The sequence below is a fragment of the Oreochromis niloticus genome, linkage group LG15, assembly GCF_001858045.2.
Source record: "Oreochromis niloticus isolate F11D_XX linkage group LG15, O_niloticus_UMD_NMBU, whole genome shotgun sequence".
NCBI lineage: Eukaryota > Metazoa > Chordata > Actinopteri > Cichliformes > Cichlidae > Oreochromis > Oreochromis niloticus.
The window spans coordinates 548,654-570,000 of NC_031980.2; the positions used below are offsets into that span (position 1 = coordinate 548,654).

Below are 21,347 nucleotides of genomic sequence, written 5' to 3' on the forward strand. Positions count from 1 at the left end.
TTGACTTTTATATAACCCGCCATAACTGAGAAATACATTTGGCCGCTTTGTCTGAGTAAGGAAGTGATGCTTGTTCAAAGAACATAACAATACAAAAAGACCAGAAATAATCTGTTCATCCTAAATTCACTGAGACTTGAATCGGGTCTTTTATGTTGAGTGTATGCTTACTGCATAAAAATGAGGCTGGATGGAGTTAACACTGTGTCACTGGTTTGTTTCAACCTTTATACTAACTCTGTACAAATTCATTAAATGCCATGTAAATGTGATCTCCTCTACAGACGTAACCTCTGACCAACAACGTGTGCAAATATTTTAATAATGTTTGTTTAGGCTACACTCACTGACTGCACCATAAAGTGAACAGCCTGGCCATAATTTCACTTCAGTTGATATCGCTCTAAAACACTGTGTTTGGGACATTCAGGCGTTGGTTCATTTTTAAAGGTTTGAAACATTAGAGAAACTCAGCTTGTCTTTAACTGAAAAGTTTGACACAATGGGATAATATTAAATTTGTTATTTTTTTCATAGTGTGTCAGTTGAGAAAACAAGTGTCTGTCTGGTGTCTCGGCTGTAAATATAACCTAGTTAGCTTTGTTAGCTTAGCTTGGCTTGTTTTAAAGACTGGAAATGGGAAAGTCCTTAAGTTAATCACAGCACATTTAAATACACAGCCTACCTCAACATGGACTGTTTATACTTAAGGTACAAATGAAACAACCAGAATGTCGGTTTTGGCAGATTTGAACTACCATAGCTTACCACAGCTTTATGCTAAGCTATGATAAGCTAACTATTCCTCTTTAATTAATGAATATCAAGTAATATCAAAAATTCTCAACAATTCTTAAATTGGTAAGACGGCCAATAAATGGACCTTATAAATATGCCGTTCCTGGGACTGCGCTCTCCTGGAGATCTTGGATGTTGTTTTGGGATCTGCTGGAGCTGCTCGCTTAGTTTGGGGGCCACTGCACCGAGTCCTCCTCTTACCACCACCAGTTTGTCCGTCTGTATCTGGAAGTTCGACGGGATCTTAGCTCGGCCATTCTCAGCCAGAATGATACTTCTTTATTTAAAAATGACGTTTAAAAACCCATGTTTAATTGTTGAGTTTCTATAGTACTGTTGGTTTGCCTGGTTTGCTTTTACCTGAGCTATTCAGGCCAAACTGGCGCTTCTAAAAGCACTTTACATGAAAGCCAAAGAGCTTGGAAAGAAAGCTTCTTCGGTGTTCTTCAGAAACCATTTCTCCTAACTTCACCATATGTGTTACACAAGGAGCGAAGATCTTATCACATGGCTTGCATTTAAGAAGTATGTTGATTCATTACCAGAAGCTGTGTCAGCATTTCCTTGACCTACATTGTTTAGAGTGAGTTTGTGCGTAGGCGTAGTTACTAGCGTACCATTTTCTATGTTTCAGAAAAAACAGAAAAAGTTGATGCAGTTCAGCTTAATTTGTTTGTTTCTGTTTGTTTCTTAAAGTGATAAAGTTACAACTTGATGTGAGTCGAGATAATCAGAGCTCTGTGGTCGTGATAGGCACACACACACACACACACACACACACACACACACACACACCAGACAAATAATTGTCACTATTTCACTTTGCTTTTTGATAAACAAAATTCCCTGCAACTGCATTTGAACACTGTTATCACATTTTACACCTTGAATTTGACTTTCTCACATCACTGCTTACTTTGTTGCTGAACATTTCCCCCAATGAAACTGTGAAGTACTATATAGTTTTCCCAACAACTTCAAAAAGACCTACAGGTGCAGGACAGCTTTTGCACCTTTGTCTGACACCTTCTGAAAGTGTCAACATTGAACATTTGTGCAGGGGAATTATACTTTTTGTGGCAGGTCAAAATGGGGTCAAATGAAAAAACCAAGGAACCTTAAGAGTTTTGAAGATTTCATAGTAAATATGCTACATGATGTAATCACACATAATAACACGCACAGTTAGTCGGCACGGAAACAAAACTCTTTTCGAATATCAGCGCGCGTTTCTTCAGAATCGGTGACAGTCAGAGCGGAAATGCATCTCACATGTTGCCAGCACACCAACTCAGTGTGCCGGCGTATAAACGCTGCTCCACTGCAGACGTTACAGGATACCAGAGGAGGGCTTCACAGTTACGCTGGGCTTTGAGGCAAGACAGTCATGCTGCTGGTGAGTCGAGCTGTTTATCTTTAACTTTTATCGGTGATAATTAAATTATGACCACTTTTATACAACGTAATGTAAAAAAAGTAGCACATTTGATTTCTGAACACTTATTTCATAACGTTGTCCCAAAATCAAGATGCAGACATTTTTCCTAATCTGTAAAGCATGGCAGTGATTAAAAACACAATGTGTTTGGATTCATTCACTGATTATCCAGCCAACTAGGAACTGGCAGCAGTGGTAAAGTTATATTTTCTTTACTTACATGTGTTCTAGCTGATGAAGCACTTTGACATGCTGTGGCCTGCGGGCTCTTGTCTTGCTTAGGTGTTGAGAGCTTTGCTGGTCCTGAGTTTGGCTCCCCTGCTGCACGGCGCCAGGAAAAGCCAGTCGGTCTCAGCAAAGCTGGGGCCCAGAGCTGGGCTGAAGGGCAACAGTGTGAGGTTGGTTATAGATCCTTCAGTGCTGCCGCACTTCACCGCAAAATCTCCCTCAAGCATCGCCAACATGTCTCTGTCACCGTGGACGTACATGTAAGACATTGCTGTTATTCATCTATGTTTCACTGGGTCATGTTAATCTTTAGGTTACAGTGTTTTTTCTCTGACCCGTCCGTCCGCAGTGACTCGTCAGTGGACTCTCGTTTGCCCAGGCATATCTCAAACGCCCAGTGCCTCACCACTGGCTGTCTGAGTCCACAGGGAGGAGGGGAGGACAGAGCCCTGGAGGCTAAACCCATCAAGTATGAAGTTCTGGTCCTCCACAGGTGAGCTGCTGTGGAAAATACTCACTTTGCACCTGGTTTTGTTCTCATCAGAAGAGCCAGAATTGCTCTTGTGTTCAGTTTCAGTTCATTTGCAGACAGCCCCGCCTTCATCATAAAGAAAATAGAAAGAATCCAGATTGAAGCTCGTTGAGGAAGTCAGTAACGGGCAATTTGCAGAGCATTTTCCCCTCTTAATCTGCTGCCTTTCCTGTCTGAAGCCAGCCAGACTGTAATTGTTGCAGTGTTGCAAGGACAGAGTGAGTCACGCACAAATACATAAAGAGACAACAGCCAAAGAACAGCAACAGAAATGTAGAAGCTCAGTGCAGGGATACAGTTTTCACCATCATCATCGTCGGTGAAAGCTGTTCTACCAACGGAGCGCATTCACAGTCAAACACGGCGCTGGCGCTTGTTGGACATTTCTCTCCGTGCTTCACGTCCTGATATGACTGCGCAGGTCTCAAACAGGAAGAAGCAGCAGGTCTTTCCACTTAACCTAGAAAACAGGAGCCACTGGGTGTTTCCATGCCGACACCGACTGACCACATTTTCTTCCTCACAATTTATTTCTTAACATTTTAAACTTTTTAAAATCATCAACTAAATTCAAAAACTGTAGATACGTTACAAACTGCATCTACTGTGTGGTGTACAGAGATCACACGGACTTTCTTTAGTTTTCAAAAAATGGACTCGTTTTGTTTCAAATGTTATTTGTTTGTTGTTCAATAAATTCTGTGTTTAGTTTGTTTGTCATAATGTGATGTGTAACATTTGGCTTTCAGGGTTTTTTTCTCTCCAAAACTTTGTCATGAGTGGTATCAAAAATACTTTCCCTTTTTTTACTATTTAGTACGAAACTTTACTTTTTAAAAATACTTTACATTACAGTATTTACAATATTTAATAATTTATGATACTACTACTAATAATGATAATAATAAATTAATACCCTGTCATTAGCCCTTTGGTATTTTTCCTTTACTTTTACTGAGTTTACTTTTTAATTTCATTATTTTTAAAACCTTTTAAGTATTTTGAAACACTTTGTGTCCTTCTGGATATAAAATGAAATGTAAATCTTTTTGAATCTAGTAGAATGTCTTTAAAGAAATCCCAAAAGGTTGATTGTGTTGATCTGGACGTCACGTTTTCAGTGGGACGTTTCGTCACTCATCCAACTTCTTCAGTGAAGAACAGAATCCACATTTTGGGATTTCCTTGCCTGGATGATTGAGCATCAACACTTCTTTAAAGATCGTTTTCTCACACGTTTGTCACTCGGACCTCCTCCCAGACATCAGCGAATGAATGTAGGCGTCTGCTAGCTGAATAATGTCGAGGTGTTTTAAAAAAAATAAATAAAAGTTTTGTATTTAGATCAACTATATTCTTCAATTTTCCATAAGATCCAATCAAATGAGTCTGCAGTCACCAGGTATTACAGTTTGACAGACACAGTTTTAGAGGGTCCACGTGGACCCAGTGGGCGACGTGGATTCTTCAGCCTAATCTGTAATCTGTAATCCGGAGCTGTACCATTTTGTGCTTACTGTCACCAAATATAGCTCTATATCACCTGGGCTGTTTGGCACCTTTGTCATGCTGCAGAACCAATCAGATTCCTCCTTTGTGGCAATCTGTGATAAAAACACAAACATCGTGAAAAACGCAGTGGAGGTAATGTGTTAGTTAGTAGGTCAAAGGCATTTCTATAGAAGAAGCAGAACCACAGTATTCATACTTATGTACGTTATGGTTTTTCACTGTTATTTCCCATATAAACCACAGTCAAGACAAAACAAAGATTCACTGTTTAGAAAGTCGTTGCATGGCTTGCAGCCTTTGCTAGAAGTAAGTGCATCATAAAAAGACCTCAGCACAGCAGCTGCTGCTTTCACTGCATTAAACTGAATGCAAAATACGTGTAACTGAATTAGACTGAGCGCCTTGATTTCATTTATTTTTCCCGCATTATATAAAGCCCCTTCAAATACAATGCTCTGCAACCTTTCAGTTATATATTTACAGCTCTTTCCTGCATCACCACAGGGTCCTCAAACCGTCTAAGAAAAAAGGGAGGCAGGCGAGGAAGCAGTACATCTTCACACTGGGGACAGAGGTGATCACAGCCGGCTGTACCTGTGTGAGGCCCACTGTCATACCTCAGGGGTAGGAAGGCGACGACTTGTGATGAACGCATTTCTTTCAGCACGCTGTTTTTACCCTTTACAAAGTTGCTGTCTGCAAGTTTGCTTTAAGTTATAACAGGTTCAGCTATGAAAGCAAAATGTGTAACATGAAAGAGCCATTTTGACCTCTGTGATGTGTTAGTGCTTGCGTTTTTCCCATCTTAGCTGTTAGCGCACTAGCTGCAGTAATTAGCAGTAGGGCTTGCTTTGTGACTCTGATAGCTGTGTATGTCTGCCCCCTTGTGGTCGCGAGGGCTTTATTGCAACTTTAATTCGGAGGTAAATCAGAGATGGTAGACAAAAGAATGTGAGTCTTGAATTGTTGTTGACATTATTTGTACATGATAAATAATATTAATTTTGTGGATATGTGTCTTTTTTATATTTGTTCCTATTTTATTCCTAATTTGGTATTTTGCTTTTTGACACACATTTTATACTAACTGTTTTCATTTCATTGTAAACATTATAATTCTTAATTAAAAATATGTATCTTTAATATCTGAATCAGCTGTGACACAAATAATAAACTCAGGTCAAATTATTTTTATGTTAATGAATTCATTCCACAGTATTTTTAACGACAGCACTCGGTGGCTTATTTTGTGTTGGTCGCTCCTCTTTTTGTAAAATATTATAGACTCACATACATTTAACTTTCATTTTAAGCGAAATATTAATTGACTATAGTGGCACTCGATGTCCATCTGCAAGCTGCCTTGCAACCCACCTCCATCCCAGCTCATCCTTTCTGCAACCAACTGCTTATGCGATACCCCCAGCCCCTGGGAGACCACCTTTGACTGCTTTTTCCCTTGTAGGTAGCAGCTTATCTCCAGTCAGTCACTGACTTGGACTGCCTGCACCAAACTATGATTCAGTTTTAGTCATAATTTAAGCACCTAAACTCTTTTAGGGTCAGTCTATTTTTTGCCAGCTGAAAATATCGAAATCTGAAGTTGATTCAGTCGACTAAAATATAAATCCATAAAAGTTTGTTGTGTTTTTACCGAGAGTTGCTCTACACGTTTTACAAAGTGTCTGATTTTCTTTGACTCCAGTTGCGAGATGTGTCCATGTGTCCACTCTTTGCTTTCTCCTTAGCGTCGACATTTTTTATGCATTTTCATAAGAGCTAGTTGTACCGCCCCCTCCGTTTCCTAGGGACTGAATCGTGTGCGTAGGTAACTTTGCTACACAAGGAGCTTACTTCTGATTGGATCACTTCCAAACTCCTCCCACCTTTCTACATGACTTGATTCGATTCGATTGAATCTCGTATCTCCAGATTTTTCTCATCTCGTTTTTATTCAGTGACAAAGTTTCGGCACATTTCATCCTAGTTTTTCTACAGATTGCATGCAGTTGCAAACTGATAGCAGACTGAATGTCTTATGGCCGTTTTATCGCCACCCTGGTGAACCAACGTCGCCTTGCAAGTTGAATATGCAGAGTGGCAATCATTTTGATTGTGCTGTGATATCCCAGCTACCACTGTTTGTCTGTCACGGAAATCAGTGTCAAAAATATCACCAGAGTTGACCAAAAATTGCAAATCTGAAAAGTATGAGAAACAAAAGAAAGTTTGAGTTCAGCCAAGCTGCTTTTATTGACCATGCCAAATAGGTACAATCAACCCAGCCTTGAAGATATACAGCAACACACAGTTACAGCAAGTACAAAGCCCATGTCACGACTCCCCCGTTACAGCGCAAACATTTGAGACACTTCAATCAAATCAGCATGACCAAACCACGTGAGCACATTTGATCCTCCTTTTAATCTTTTAGGTTTGAATTGAAATCATAAACAATCATAAACACCAGCCAAAGCAAGTCGGTCAGATCAGCCCTCACGAATCGACCCATCGAAGCCAAAAATGCGTCCAGACTTGCAGTCAGTCACCGCTTCACCTCCTTGTAATGTCAATGTTTTTACTGTATATGTCCGCTGTGTGCTTTGAGTTGTGCTTAATGAAATAAGAGTGCAATCAGTGCTCTAAGAGACTCAAATGCATGTCACTGATCTACGACTACACTACAGCTAAAGTTTCACAGAGAGCCCGACCAATGCAGAACACAGCAAAGCTGCCTATCCGCCCCCCCACCCCCCACCCAGAGCACTGTGGAAAGAAACCTGGTTATTTGTTTCATATTCATAAAGCATTACTGAGATTCACAGACGGAGTGAAAGAAACAGTGAGAAGCATGTGGACCTGCAGGGAGATCACTTTGTGTTTTCATATTTAAAGCTGGTCCTGTGTATATAATGAATCCTGGTTTTCAGTAGAGTGGAGTTGGTTATGGCTGAGTGAGGCTCTGAAACAACATCACTGGGTCCAGTTTGAATAAAGCACATCACTGATTTTCAGGTTTTATGAGGTAATGCTCATATACTTAGTCTAATTGGAGAGAAACTGTGTCTCTAGCTGTGCCGCTGCCAAGAAAAACACAGCTTCACTAAAATCATCTTCTGATGCTGAACACAGAAAACAGGAGCTGTAATTCTTTTTTTTTTCTTAGTCATGATTGGATGGCTGTCGCTCTTTAAAAAACATTAGTGCTGACGTCCCTCCCCCACCCTCCCCACGTTCCTTTAGAAAAAAAGAGAAATTTTAACATCAAGAGTGGCTAAACTTTGTACAGCTTGTTCAGAATCATTGCAGCATACATCAAATATGAAAACCCACATCTGCCCCTTATTTGAGTTGCTGTTGAGTTCTTTTTTTAATGCGCTGTTTTTCTCCCCTTTTATTTTTTTCCTCGCTTTTTCGGTTCCCTCGTGCCATTCGTCTACCGGCAGGCCTCCTCCTTCATCTCCTTGTTCTTCCTCACTTCCTCTGCATGTTTGTCCTGCCAGACACAGAAACATCAGCGCCATTATCATTTAGGAAGATATTTTCATTAACGAGGGAGACGCCGGCGTAAAGATTTGAACAGCCAAATGGGACCGAGTGGGGAAGAACTAAAAAAACTTCCTTTCATTGCACTAATATTCATGTTTGCTGATCGGGTTTGTGAACAGAGCTAAACCAGAACAGAAACGTTCAGCTGAAGCTTCATTTACACCCCAAAAACCCATTTTTAGCTCTCAGTGTGTGTTTGACATTTTGCTAAATATGTCTCTCATGTCTGTAACTTTGTAGCTGAAGCAGTAAAAACATGAACTTGTTGATGTTCACTCTGTGTTGGACTAAAACCAGCAACGCTTCATTAGTGTCGCTACAAGTTGCCTGGCAACTAGTTTGGGTTCAGAAATAACACACGAGACAGTAAAGAGTCACAGTTTGTGATACACATGGACAAATATCAGAGCGTAACTTCTTCATTACTGATTTTTACAGGAAATGTAATGTTTCATCTGAAGCTATTAGCTGGCTGTGAGAAAAAATATAAAACTGCTGCCCTCTAACTTAAAAGCTGCCATAATTCCTTTTTAGCAAGAGAAAAAGAAGAAAAACATTTTCTTTATTCAAAAGTCTAATTTAAAAGACTGTTTGCACTAATGTAGCAGCTCAGAGGGGTTAAAAGTTCCTCCTCACAGACTCCCACGTTAAACTGTCCAACTACGCAGCACCAAACAGCAGGTTTACAGCCCAGTACAAAAACAGTCCCTTCCATATTCACTCTACGGTGGGTCAGTCTCATCCATCTGGGTACTGATCAGGCTTAAGGTTAAGGGCGTGGCTATATTTCTGATTGACAGGTGTGCTGATACAGGGAGCTGATTCCTGTCTGCTAGCAAAAGCAAAATAAAAAGCAGTTTCTATGTTACCCCAGGATATCATTAAGACTGGACGAAAAGAGAAGCAGCAAAGTTTCTCTCTCCAGAGTTAAATGTGTTCTGTTTGTCTAATCTGAGCAGCAGAAAAAAACACAAAAAGGATGTTTTTATACTGCTTTATTTTACTAAAGTCAGAAATGGGCCAGATTGCCTCCATAGTTAATGCACAAATACATGTGCATAATTAAAACATATATGGTTGGCCTGGTCTCATAAAAGTAAAATTAATATGACATTTGTGACAATGCTGTGACACCTACAACTGACAACTGCTACCAGTTAAGTGTCATATGTTAAAATGACACATCAGCACCACAAAAACCTTGCTCAGCATTATCAGCGCTGGATTTTAATATTGTTACCTAATCTGCCCCCCCCAAACAAAAATAATGGTCCCACATGGAGATGAACCCTGGCCTTCTGTGTCTGTCTGCTGTGTGAGAAACCACACAAAGCAAGCATTGTTTGAGATCAGTTTGCAGACCTCTCCTCTAACTGTCGGGAGGCTCGGGACTTAATCGCTGCCACGTTACCTTCTCCTGCAGCCTTTCCAGCATGGCCGCCAGCAGAGCCTCCCTGTTCTCCTTGTTGGCCTCCATCTTCTGCTCCAGCTTCTCCTTGGCGTTCTTGATGAAGTTGTTGTTCTCCTCAAAAGCTTTCTGGATCACCTCGCGCTCGTGCTCTCTCTTCTCCGCCAGGTGCTTCAGCAGCTCCGCCTCCTGGCACTGGAGGAAGATGGAGAAGTGAAGGCAGCTGCTCATCCTTTACAGAATACTCAGACTGCAGGTGATAAGCAGGATGTTTGCAGTTTTCACCTATTTCAACAAAGTTCAACTGTCAAACACGTCCTAGTTGAAGGGTACAGACACAAACTGAAATGTGTGCGGTTGTCAGTAGCTGTAGTCTTTGTCCTAAGGTAGGTCAAACCTCATAACTAATACATTAGATCACTGTGAGCCAGTAAATCCAAAGAAATTGGAATTGCCTTGTTTACAGAGAGCGGTCTTCCATCTCTAACAGCCATTTCACTCTCCTCACCTTTCCCCTGTCTGTCTCTTGCCCTCGCTCCATCATCCTCTCTGATGGATGAATATGAATCATTGTCTTTGTCCCTGCTCTTTCATCTCCCCCAGCTCAGTTCCTTCTTTCTTTCTGTTCACTCCAATATTCCCTCCCACTTTCCTTTCATTCATTTTAAGCCTATTTCCGTCTCTCTGATAAATCACACAAAGAGTGCTAACAGATGTTTAACAATGCCTGAACGAGCCACAAACAGCGGATGTTTTCTGGTGGTTCAGATGATGCGCCTGCTCCCTCACCTTTCGCCTCTCTTCAGCTGCCTCCAACTTCTTCTGGATCTCCTCCAGGGATGGGTCGCGGCGCTGCGGCATGGAGGCATTGAGTTCTGGCAAGCCGTCAAAAGACGGGGGCTTGAGGATGACCTCGAAGGCCTGGCCCGATGCACGTTTGTTCAGCTCGATAACTTCTACATCTTTGATGACGCACCAGGCCAGGTCCACTGCATCTGTGTTGGTGGATAGCAGCATTTACTGTCAGAGCTGAATCCATAACCTGATCTTTGTTTATCTTTAACATCGCCATCATTTTATATGTTAAAACATGGAAACACGTTCAGAGAAAAGTACAAGAACAAAAAGATCTTCCCATAGAGTGAGTCCTTTCTGTGTACTGGAGGATGGCCGAGCGATAGCAGCAGGGTTGTTTTTGCCTCTTTTAAATATATATATATATATATATATATATATATAAATAAACAAACACAAACCCTTCCTCACAGACACAGCAGGCGAGCCAGCGTTTTGTTCATCTGCATGACTCAACTTAAGGCGGACTAATGTACTGTATCTCGAGGTTAGAGAGACGAGTCGTCCATAAATGAGATCAGAGCGACTGAACTCACTTTAATTGAATAAAAAATGTCAACGTGTGCTTTAAAACTAATCAACCTAAATGCCTGGGAATTTTTACAGTTTCATACAGATTAGGGGGTTAATCAATAGTTTTTTTGCATCTAAAATCAGTTTTGTCTTTTCACAGATCTTTAATGGTTTGGAAGGCATTTAAATCATAGCTAGATATTTAGAGTTGGCGCCATAAATAAATAGAGGAATGTGTCTTTATGATTACACAATGAGATGCTGCTCTAAACATAAAATCACATATTCCTGGGACAGAGCCTTGGGGAACTCCGCTTATAATAAGGAGGAAAGAGGCCTGGATGCTGGCTGATCACCAACTGTGCTGAAAACTCAAACTTTCACGTTTGTAAAAGTATAACGTGGTCAGCTGCACCAAACACATTTAAAACCAGTAAAGAGATTATAAAGGTGCCTTGTGCATCCAACATGTATCGCTTAAATAGCAGCAATGAAACACGTTTTATCGTCACTATACACACATACAAAGAGATGGATAAGAAATCCCCAACAAGGATGGGATTCGAACCCACGCGTGCAGAGCACAGTGGATGAGTAGGCCATCGCCTTAACCACTCAGCCACCTCGTCTGACAGCTGGTGTGAGACTGAAGCATAAACTCAGGCTGAAATGTAAAATGTAAATGAATTTAAGCATCTGGTTTACTTTGAGATTGGATGTTTTAGTTTATTCAGAGATCTGGAGGAAGAACACAGAAAGTGTTTCACTCTGTAGAAATGATGCCAAAACTAAAAATATAAGTTATGTATTTAGTTTGAGTTTGCAGTCACTCCTGATCTGTTATAACTTTAGATAGAGGGAAACAAAACTGCTTCTTGCTCACTTTTAGCTCCAAAGGTGATTATTTAGAAAGACCCAGAATTAGGACAAAAGAATCAGCGTGCGTCAGCACTGACTGTGGGCCTGGGTTTACTGCAGCTCTAATAAGACATCTGTGGATGACATGTTCTTGTGTTTGTCTGTAGTTGCTGAAGAAGTTCCTGGTTTTAGACAGACAGGAAGAGACGAGCTGAAGTTTGAGGAGCATCAAACTCCAGCCACAGAGACTAGTGTCTGCCTTTTATAAGTGACTGTACCCCTAATAAGCACCAGTGCTCGTGTAAAGGAGATTTTTTACCTTCTGCCTTGTAGGTCAGGTTTTCTGCAGTGCGTGGGTTCAGGCATGAGCAGAACAGAGACACCAGGGGGAGCTCTTTGACCTTCTCTTTATAGGCTGAGGACACACACAGAAGATCAAGCTGAATCATGAGCACACAGTCGAGGACTGACGATGTAAGTCATCCTCATTATGTCTTAACAGCAGTCATAATAACGACACGCTGCACGACACAAATACTGCACGTTCATATTTGAACAGATCGGTCGCGGTACAGTGTTTAAAGCAGAGGAGCAGGGGCGTGTGAGGAGAACGGGTTTGTGCTGTGACTGCATTTACCTGCCAGAGTCATGGTCTCACTGCAAATGTAACTCTCCAGGGATGCTGAAGATCCTCCTCACTCTGTCAGAGAGCTGTGCAGGGACAGAGACAGAGAGGACTGAATGCAGGAGCATCAACAGGTGCACGATGCAATCTGAGAAGGAAGAAGCTGAGGAGACAACAGCGTGAGCCAAAAGTGTAGAGCAGCCAAGTCATGATTATTGGCCTTATGCAAAGCTGCTCTAGCAGAATCAGAATAAAAAGATAAAGGCGGAGCATAATGCAAAAATCCCACCTGGGAAGTAAACTTTAAATGAAAGAGCACATTATCAGCTCATGTTCTGATCCGACCTCTGCAGGCAAAAACTATTCTGGGTAAAGATCTCTGACTTCCTCAACAACAGTTACTTGACATGTAGAAAAAAATACAGTACACACATACTAATAGGTTTGTACTTTTTCAGAGTCAGTCGGGTGTTCCTGCACTTTAAATGTTGTTGTTTCACCATTAAAAATGGAAAAAAATAAAGAAAATGTGTCTCTATCAAAACTTCTATCAAGCTGGTGAATAATCATTTCTTTAACTCTGAACTGTTTCAATGAGCCTGATCGATAATCCAAACAGACACGCTTTTCTGCATCATCAGTGCTCTAAAACATTTTGTGTGCTAATTGCATAATCTCATCCTTTCAGATTCTGGGAGTGCTCTGCACAGCTTACTGTCCCTTCCTCGGTCCACTGCACACACTAATTACATTTGTTTAAATCCTGGGAACCAGTATCAGTGGCATGAGGATACACACCCACTCACTGTGAGGTCAAAAACAATAAAGCGACATTTGAACGTCAACAGACGTGCTGGGCTTCTTGATACAGGCCTAATTGAGACATTTGCTATCTTCAGATTTTTTTCACTGTGTTTTAAGGTAAGTGACGGAGTTCCCACCGACCAGTGACAACATCACCGTGGCTACATCCGTCTTTTATATTTGATCTCTATGTATGATGTTGTTCCTTTTAGATATAGTTGAACTCACCATCTTGAAAACCCAGAGAATGGAGCTTTGTGGGATACATTTTAGCCCAAATCATGACTTTTTCCCAACCTTAAACTTGCCTTTACATAATAAAACAAAAACAAATAACAAGTGAAGTCTAAATTTAAAGGTGTTCCAAGTTAGAGTCGATGCTCTGTCTTTAGACTGAAAGTCAGATGCACTTGGAGTGATGTCTACCCCACCTGTGACCCCATTACAGTCAGTATTCGTCAGTCTTGTTAGTTATACTCAGCTTATCATTTAAAGAGTGCCTGTATGTGTCGACTGGCATGTGTCACATTAATGATGTCTGGTCCCACCCTGTTAGTCTCTTAAGGCCTCAGTCACAGGCTTAGAGACTGGTCAGTGACAAATGAGTATGTATTACCTGACTGGTTGCTGAGTGGTTGCTGGAGATTACTGGCAGTCACCACAGTCACCTGTAGTTCCCTAACAAACCAGCCACATGTAGTGAAGCTTGACAAAGTGTGATACTGACTGGACACCACTTAGTGAGTAGTTGCCAAGGCTTGTAGACAAGTTGCCATTCCCCATGCGAAGTAGGGATGTAGTCTGCTAGCAAGCAAACCTGTATCCCTGTTGACGATCTAGCAATTTAGCAACTTCCTGCAACCACTCACACCAGTGATATGTGACTATGATTTAGGCATTTCTAACAGTGAGTGCCAGGAAATTTGTTCAACCACTTGCAACCAGTTGGAGAATACTGATTTTTTTCTAGTGACCAGTGGTTTCCACTCAGTCTTCAACCAGTTTGTAGGCCCGTTGTTCGCTATAAATTAGCATCCTATTTAATATGATGGTGAATTGATATTAAATGATGCTAAACACTGCCAGCACTAGCGCCAGCTGATAACTCCCCAATCTCCACCTTCTCATCTAAATGTGATCACATCAGCAAAACCGAGATAACACAAATGCTAAACTCAAAGCTTTAACATTTTTGTAAACAGCTGAAACTACCTAAAGTTTATTTTATTGTATGTTGGCTTTTTATCTCGATGCGCTGTCATTAACAAGCAGTAAAGGTGCTGGATGTGTTTGAACCTTGACGAAAGCTATGCCAGTTGAACATTTACTTAAGCTGGGCAGACACTGTGCGATTTTTTCAGTCGCGCGATTCAGCTCCTGCTCAAACTGCACGATTGACTCGCAGGGGTTAGAAGTTCGTAGGTCACGATGTAGGGTCTCACACTATACGGCCCGATGCTCTGATGCGACCTGAGTGCTCACACTGTGCATCCATAAAAATGAAGGTTATAACAGAAAATCTGTCACTCGCTCTCCCTCTCTGTCTCTCACTCACACTGACACCACCACCATCAACTTTGCTAAATTGCTGATGAAAAACATTGATCAGGCAGCTGTGATTGAGCAGCAATGTAAATCCAACTATTTTCACGGTTGTTGTGGTCGTGATAATTTTGTGAGGCCACATCGAAAAGGCTCGGATGAGCTTTCCAAAGTTCTACAAGTGCCTCCATCGCTTGTGTTCAGATCACACGCTGCACTGCTGTGCTGCTCCGTCTTTTCACCGACGTTTATGTGTTTGCGCGTGCGCAGTGTGAGCGGCTGTGGTGACACCCTCACGACGGTCGCGATTGATGATCGGGAGCTGGTCATGAGGTGTTAATCGCTTCTCGTTACCCCACGTATACTACACGATGCAGGACGCACGATGAAGGCCAAACTCGGGCCGATCACCAAAACGGTCGCACGACTCAAAAATCGTCTCAAAATGGGCCAAAGATCGCACAGTGTAAGCCCAGCATAAGCCCAGCATTAGACAGAAGCAAATGAGCATATTTCCAAAAAAGTGTCTGTCTGTCCGTCTACAGATGAGCCTGTCAGCGAGCCTGAACGTCCGTCTCCACACAGAGACAGAAGTGTCCTAATGAGACACCCTGCATTCCCGTGGAAGACAGATAGCTCATTATACTGCAGTGAGCTCAGGCTCACCTGGCCACCCTGACACGGGTCCCTGAGGGACAGACAAGGACAAACACATGATTTTGCACACCAGCGCACACACATACTAATCAAGCAGTAAATGAACTGCTTTGCTGCACTGTTGTAATGCACGCACACACACACGCACACAGGACACACACAGCTGCTTCTCATATTATGAAACCAGCCAGGTTGCAGATCAATGCCCTGCTTCCTGCAGGAGTAAGACTGTGTCACTTCAAGTTTGGGAGAGAGACAGAGGGTGGAAACATTTGGGGTGGTGTTGGTGGAAATTTTGCTGACAGCTATAGGCTGGTGAGGTTTTTCATTTTATGACTGTATGATATTCACTGAATTTAAATTTGAATCTCTGCTCCTTAATTGGTAGAGTCTTAAACAAACGAAGAAAAAAAGCAAGCAAGCCCCAAAACAACAACAACAGCGATGTAATGTATATCCCCCAACTAGTCGTAACTGTAAGTTGCTGCTCTGGCTGGTTGAAATCTGTTGAAGGTTCTGCACCTCCTTCTTCTCCGGGTGGTGGTGCTTTGTTTGTTAGCAGTGTGCCTGTAGTTTGGCCGTAAACACTTGCTAACTATTAGCCGAGCAGTAGTAAAACTTGAAAGGGTGTGGTGCAAAACAGAAAAGCCCTCAAATGTTATGGCTCAGAGCTGCAGCCAACATGGTTACTCAAGGAAAATGGTTTGCAGTTTGTGTCACACTGTTCACGGTTTCACTACAACTCACAGATTATACTAAATCACCACCTGTGTAAACTAGAGGCAACCACAGCAACATGCTAGTGACCAAAGCAATCACATGTATGTTTTTGCCAACTGGTCAGGGAATACACATATTTTCCCAGGGATATTTGGGCCGCAAGGGAAAAACCGGGGTCACTGAGCAGTCTCTAGGCCCATGTGACTGGAGCTCTGGCTATCATTTTCCCTGTGGCAGCCATCAACCTCAAACAACCTTTTGTTACTAGTCACTGAATACTCATTTTGCCCTCATGACCGATCCGATGATTCTGGATCGGTCTCATTTGATCCTCCATTGAGACCATTGTCACATGTACAAATCCTTCCCTTTTGACCTTTGCAGAGAGTCAGGTAAAAGAACTGATGCTATTCATGTTTTATGCTAAAGATGGAGCTAACAGCCAGTTAGCTTAGCAATGAAAAGGTAAAGTCCCCAAGAGTTGACTGACTCAAAAAGCTGACAAGTATCAAACTCATTCATAATTTATTGGTTTTATTGGCTGTTTCAATAAAAATACAGGTAAGTGGTAATTAGCACCGAGCGGAGCCACGCTAGATGTTTCCTTTTGTTTCTGGACATTGTGCTAAGCTAAGCTAGCATTGTCAGAATGAATGATTTGTCATATTTCAGAATATTTAACATTTTCTAGCACTTTAATATTAAAATTACATTCAGTTACTTATTGATTGGCTTTCCAATAAAAAAGAAAGATTGTACGACTGTGCTATATGTTTCCTCAGGTTTGAAGAGTTTTTATTACTGAGAGACTTTAAGCCTTCTGGTAAACTTAACATTAGGTAGGGTGACCAACTGTCCTCTTTTCCCCGGACATGTCCACGTTTCACGTTCTGTCCCCTGGATACACCGTAATAACATGGGAATGGTTGGTGATATTAAAGTCCTGTTTGTGGCACATTAGTATATGTGAGGGGGAAAACTCCTCAAGATGGGTGGTGACCATGGTGGCCATTTAGAAGTCGGCCATCTTGGATACAACTTTTGTTTTTTCTATAAGAAGAGGGCCATGTGACACATCAAACTTATTGGTAATGTCACAAGAAAAACAATGGTGTGCTTGGTTTCAACGTAACTTTATTCTTTCATGAGTTATTTACAAGTTTCTCTTTGTTCACAGCCATTGACATGTCAAAGAGTTTAACATGTGAGGAGCGGATCGAAATTGTGTTGATATCTGGTGAACGCAGTAACCGGGTCATTGCAGCAGATTTCAATGCAAGACACCCTACGAGACCACCCATCTCCCATACTACAGTTAGCAAACTGCTTGCTAAGTTTCGTGAAACTGGTTCAGTGTTGGATTTGCCAAAATGTGGAGGCAAGAAAACTGTCACTAATGAAGAAACATCAGTGGCTGTCCTAGCTTCATTCAGCAAGAGCCCACAGCGTAGCACTCGCCGCATGTCACTGGAGAGTGGCATTAGTCGAACATCCCTTCGGCGGATATTAGCTACTCACAAATGGCACCCTTACAAACTCCAGCTACTGCAGCATCTCAACGAGGATGACCCAGATCGGCGCACAGAATTTGCAGAATGGGCAAAACAAAAATTGGAACAGGACCCTCAGTTCACGCAGAAGATTTTGTTCAGTGATGAGGCAAACTTTTATGTGAATGGTGAAGTTAACAAACAAAACCACCGCTATTGGTCTGACACTAACCCACATTGGATGGATCCCTCCAAGACTGTTGGAACAACAAAAGTGATGGTTTGGTGTGGTATATGGGGTACAACGATAGTGGGTCCATTCTTCATCAGTGGAAACCTCAAGGCCACTGGATATTTGAAATTGCTACATGATGATGCGTTTCCCTCTTTATGCACTGAAGCTGGCACGTTCCCTGAGTTTTTCCAGCAAGATGGTACACCACCACATTATGGGTGCCAGGTCCCAGCATTCCTAGATGAACAGTTTCCTGGAAAGTGGATTGGTCGTCGTGGGCCAGTTGAATGGCCCCCAAGGTCTCCCGATCTGACCCTCTTAGACTTTTATCTTTGGGGTCATCTGAAGGCAGTTGTCTATGGTGTGAAGATACGAGATGTGCAGCACCTGAAACTACAGATACTGGATGCCTGTGCTGGCATTTCTCCTGCAGTGTTGCTATCACTGTGTGAAGAGTGGGAGAGGAGGGTTGCATTGACAATCCAACACAATGGGCAGCACATTGAACACAATGTGTTCAAGTTTCTGACCACTTTATAAGTGGTCAGAAACTTGTAAATAACTCATGAAAGAATAAAGTTTCGTTGAAACCAAGCACACCATTGTTTTTCTTGTGACATTACCAATAAGTTTGATGTGTCACATGGCCTTCTTCCTATTGAAAAAACAAAAGTTGTATCCAAGATGGCCGACTTCTAAATGGCCACCATGGTCACCACCCATCTTGAGGACTTTGCCCCCTCACATATACTAATGTGCCACAAACAGGACTTTAATATCACCAACCATTCCCATGTAATTACGGAGTATCCATATAAATGGCCCACCCTGTAGTTTAGCTGCATAAGTCATATAAAACCACTTTCTCCTCCAAATCCTTCTCATCTCACTGAATTTGGGGGATCGTTTCTGAGAGTCGATTAAATCTGTATAAAAAGCTTCTTACCTTATTATCGTCCTGTTTCAAAACGTTCTCTGAAATCGATCGGCATGGTCAGCACACGTCTCGCTCAACCACAAACACACATAGTATAGTACAAGTACAAATCACATCTTTCAGCTGTGATTTGTACTTGAGCTGATATTTGCTTTTCTAACAGTAGTCGTCTCATTTCCATTTTTCACAGCACTGAGCTCAAGAAGAACGTTTTTTTGTTTCCATGGGAGCAGAATTTGATGTACTACTTGTCATTGTATTTCTTTTTTCTAATATTATAATATTAATAATGATAACTCTGTACTTGTGTCATCACTTAGCATTCTTCATAGCAAATACCAGGATTGATCAGACTCTCGGAGACAAAACATTCCTCTGACGTTGTTTTGTCTTTACAGATATTTGTCTGTGAAGGTTCTCAGTCATCCAGGTCATCGTAGCCCTGTGGGAGTGTCCAAAAGGGACAATAGGGCTTAAATCTGGGACTCTCCACCATTTGACCCTAGAACTGGAGAAGCTTCTTGGACGAGAGGTGAAACGTCTTCAAGCAACTTAAAGAAGTCCAGATGCTTTTCTTTCTGAGCTCCTTAGACTCTACAGATTGTTGTACTGCTTGTTTTTCTGCTCATACAAAGCTGCGATGCATCATTTCACTGCTACAGCAAAGAAACTCTGCAGACTTAAACCTGATCAATCATCCAAGACAAATCTGAACTTCTGATGTTTCTGAGCACATTTTAAATTCAGACCCTCGCCTGTCTCTCGTATGATGCTGCCTGATGCGCAAACACATAAAACACCCTCCATTTTCTCCCCGGTCTCTCTGTCTGCCTCTCCTTCCTTAAATCAGACACAAAGCTGCCTTTGGACATATGGAGAATCAATAATAAATGATGTCTCACACTCTACACTTTGACAATACACTCGGTTCTCTCCCTTTCTTTCGCCTATCAGCAGGAACCTTCGCCACCGCATCATCACTCTGCCTTCCTCATCCTCAGCCCGTTCCACCCCACGGACACGCTTGAATACACGCACATGCAGGTACTGCTCATTTATGCCATGAAACTTAACCTGAAGAACCCAAAGTGGCACACAGTGCAACACAGATGTGTGCAGCTGTGTGTCTGGCGCTGCAGACTTACCCCCCTCTGTACGGCGTCTTCTCCGCTGCTGATGGTGAACCAGTGACTACGGTTACCACGTCTGGCTGCAAGGATGCAGGCGCCGGGCAACAGCATCAGCAACAGCATCGATGCTGCCTCCATGACATCACCATGGAGACACCTCATTGGTCCGAGACACTGCCAGCATCTGAACCTCTCAGCCAATGGCAGCAGACAGGAAGGATGGTGGGGAGGGACGTCAGCTCTTTGTGTTGTACTGCAGGGTGGGTGGTGGAATCAGTGTTTTAATGTATGGTGCAGGAGCGTGTGTGTGTGTGTGTGTGTGTGTGTGTGTGTACTGTGCATGAGAGGGAGTTCAGGGAAGTAGTGTAAGAAACTGGGGGAGCTTTGTCTGTATGAGCCTCTAAGTCTATCTCAGCATGGGGCCCAGATAGGAAGCACGCAGGACTCTAAATTATTTAGATCCTAACTGTAAATACAGGAGCAAGAAGAAAACTCGAGCATATGCCGTGTATCGCACATATTTGTGTATTATTATAACTACAAATACTAGTTCTTCTAAGGAGAAAACTAAAGAGGAAAAGCCTCAGAAATGCTGTTATTTTCCAATGTTTCACTGCTGTAATCTACAAACAATATGTACCTACTGTATATGAGCTTTTAATCATACACCTTTTCCCTTCCTACTTGGCATTAAGGCCTTCTTGCAGTGCTCCTAGTGTAATATATCCACAGCAGTTTATTCCTGTAAAAATTCACAGCACATTCTGGACAAAGAAAAAATCCTGTATTGCAGTTTAAGGTTGTATTGTAGCCGACTGTAAATGTTGGTCCTTCCAGGCATCAACATTCAGCTCCACTGTATTCACAAATAAAAGTACATTACTGTATATTTACAGTTTTTCACATTTTTTTAAATGTATTTATTTTTTGCTTAGTGTACTGCTGTGGACTTTTACAGCGACTGTACTTTACGCATGTTTTACTGTAATGCAGCCGTTCTGTGATCGCTGCCTCTGTCTTTGAACCTCAGTATAGTGATCTTTATCTGCAGTCTCAGGCTGAAACACTTAATACAAAGTAACTTTAAATTACACATTTTTCTTTCATGTTTAAGGAAGGTTAAAGGTTTTAGGCGTGACGTCTACAGGCACGCCTTTTTACGTATAAACTGAAAAGTAAAAATGACAGGGTGGCTTCGTTAGCTTAGCATCACTCTGCCACGTGTACTGTGGTGGTGAGTACTGGCGATCTGATAGCCACACTAATGTATGTGATGACATCATTTCCACTTAACCGTAATGGTTTTATCTGCATTATGTTTGGTTAAAAAATAAAATTTTTACAAATTTGCATGTGAGAAAACACAGACAGTCATACGTACTGTAACGCGTGACTGTGATCTTAGGCTCCTAATGTTTTTTATCCATATCAGATCACCTGACGTTTTTACGTTGCCAACCAACCACCTAAAACGTACTTTTGACTGCATTTTATATACACTGGGTTACTGTAGCAG

At 41.9% G+C, this 21,347-nt stretch overlaps 2 protein-coding genes and 1 non-coding gene across 3 annotated transcripts; 1 reads left to right on the forward strand and 2 right to left on the reverse strand.

Annotated features, from left to right (window-relative positions):
* The first annotated feature begins 2,035 nt into the window (after nt 1-2,035).
* Nucleotides 2,036-5,696, forward strand: il17a/f3 (interleukin 17a/f3). The gene is made up of 4 exons (XM_003440836.5): nt 2,036-2,194; nt 2,519-2,724; nt 2,814-2,957; nt 5,013-5,696. Exons 1-4 carry the CDS (start codon nt 2,186-2,188, stop codon nt 5,134-5,136), a joined length of 483 nt encoding a protein of 160 aa, XP_003440884.1. The 5' UTR covers nt 2,036-2,185; the 3' UTR covers nt 5,137-5,696.
* A 1,036-nt stretch (nt 5,697-6,732) lies between these two features.
* On the reverse strand, nt 6,733-19,995 carry stmn4 (stathmin-like 4). Its single transcript, XM_003440711.4, has 6 exons — nt 19,847-19,995; nt 12,329-12,402; nt 12,011-12,106; nt 10,255-10,460; nt 9,469-9,660; nt 6,733-8,004 (listed from the first exon to the last, which is right to left on the reverse strand). Exons 2-6 carry the CDS (start codon nt 12,339-12,341, stop codon nt 7,945-7,947), a joined length of 567 nt encoding a protein of 188 aa, XP_003440759.1. The 5' UTR covers nt 12,342-12,402; nt 19,847-19,995; the 3' UTR covers nt 6,733-7,944.
* trnas-acu (transfer RNA serine (anticodon ACU)) lies at nt 11,381-11,462 on the reverse strand. The gene has a single exon. It is a non-coding gene; the product is annotated as a tRNA-Ser (tRNA).
* Nucleotides 19,996-21,347: the final 1,352 nt, after the last annotated feature.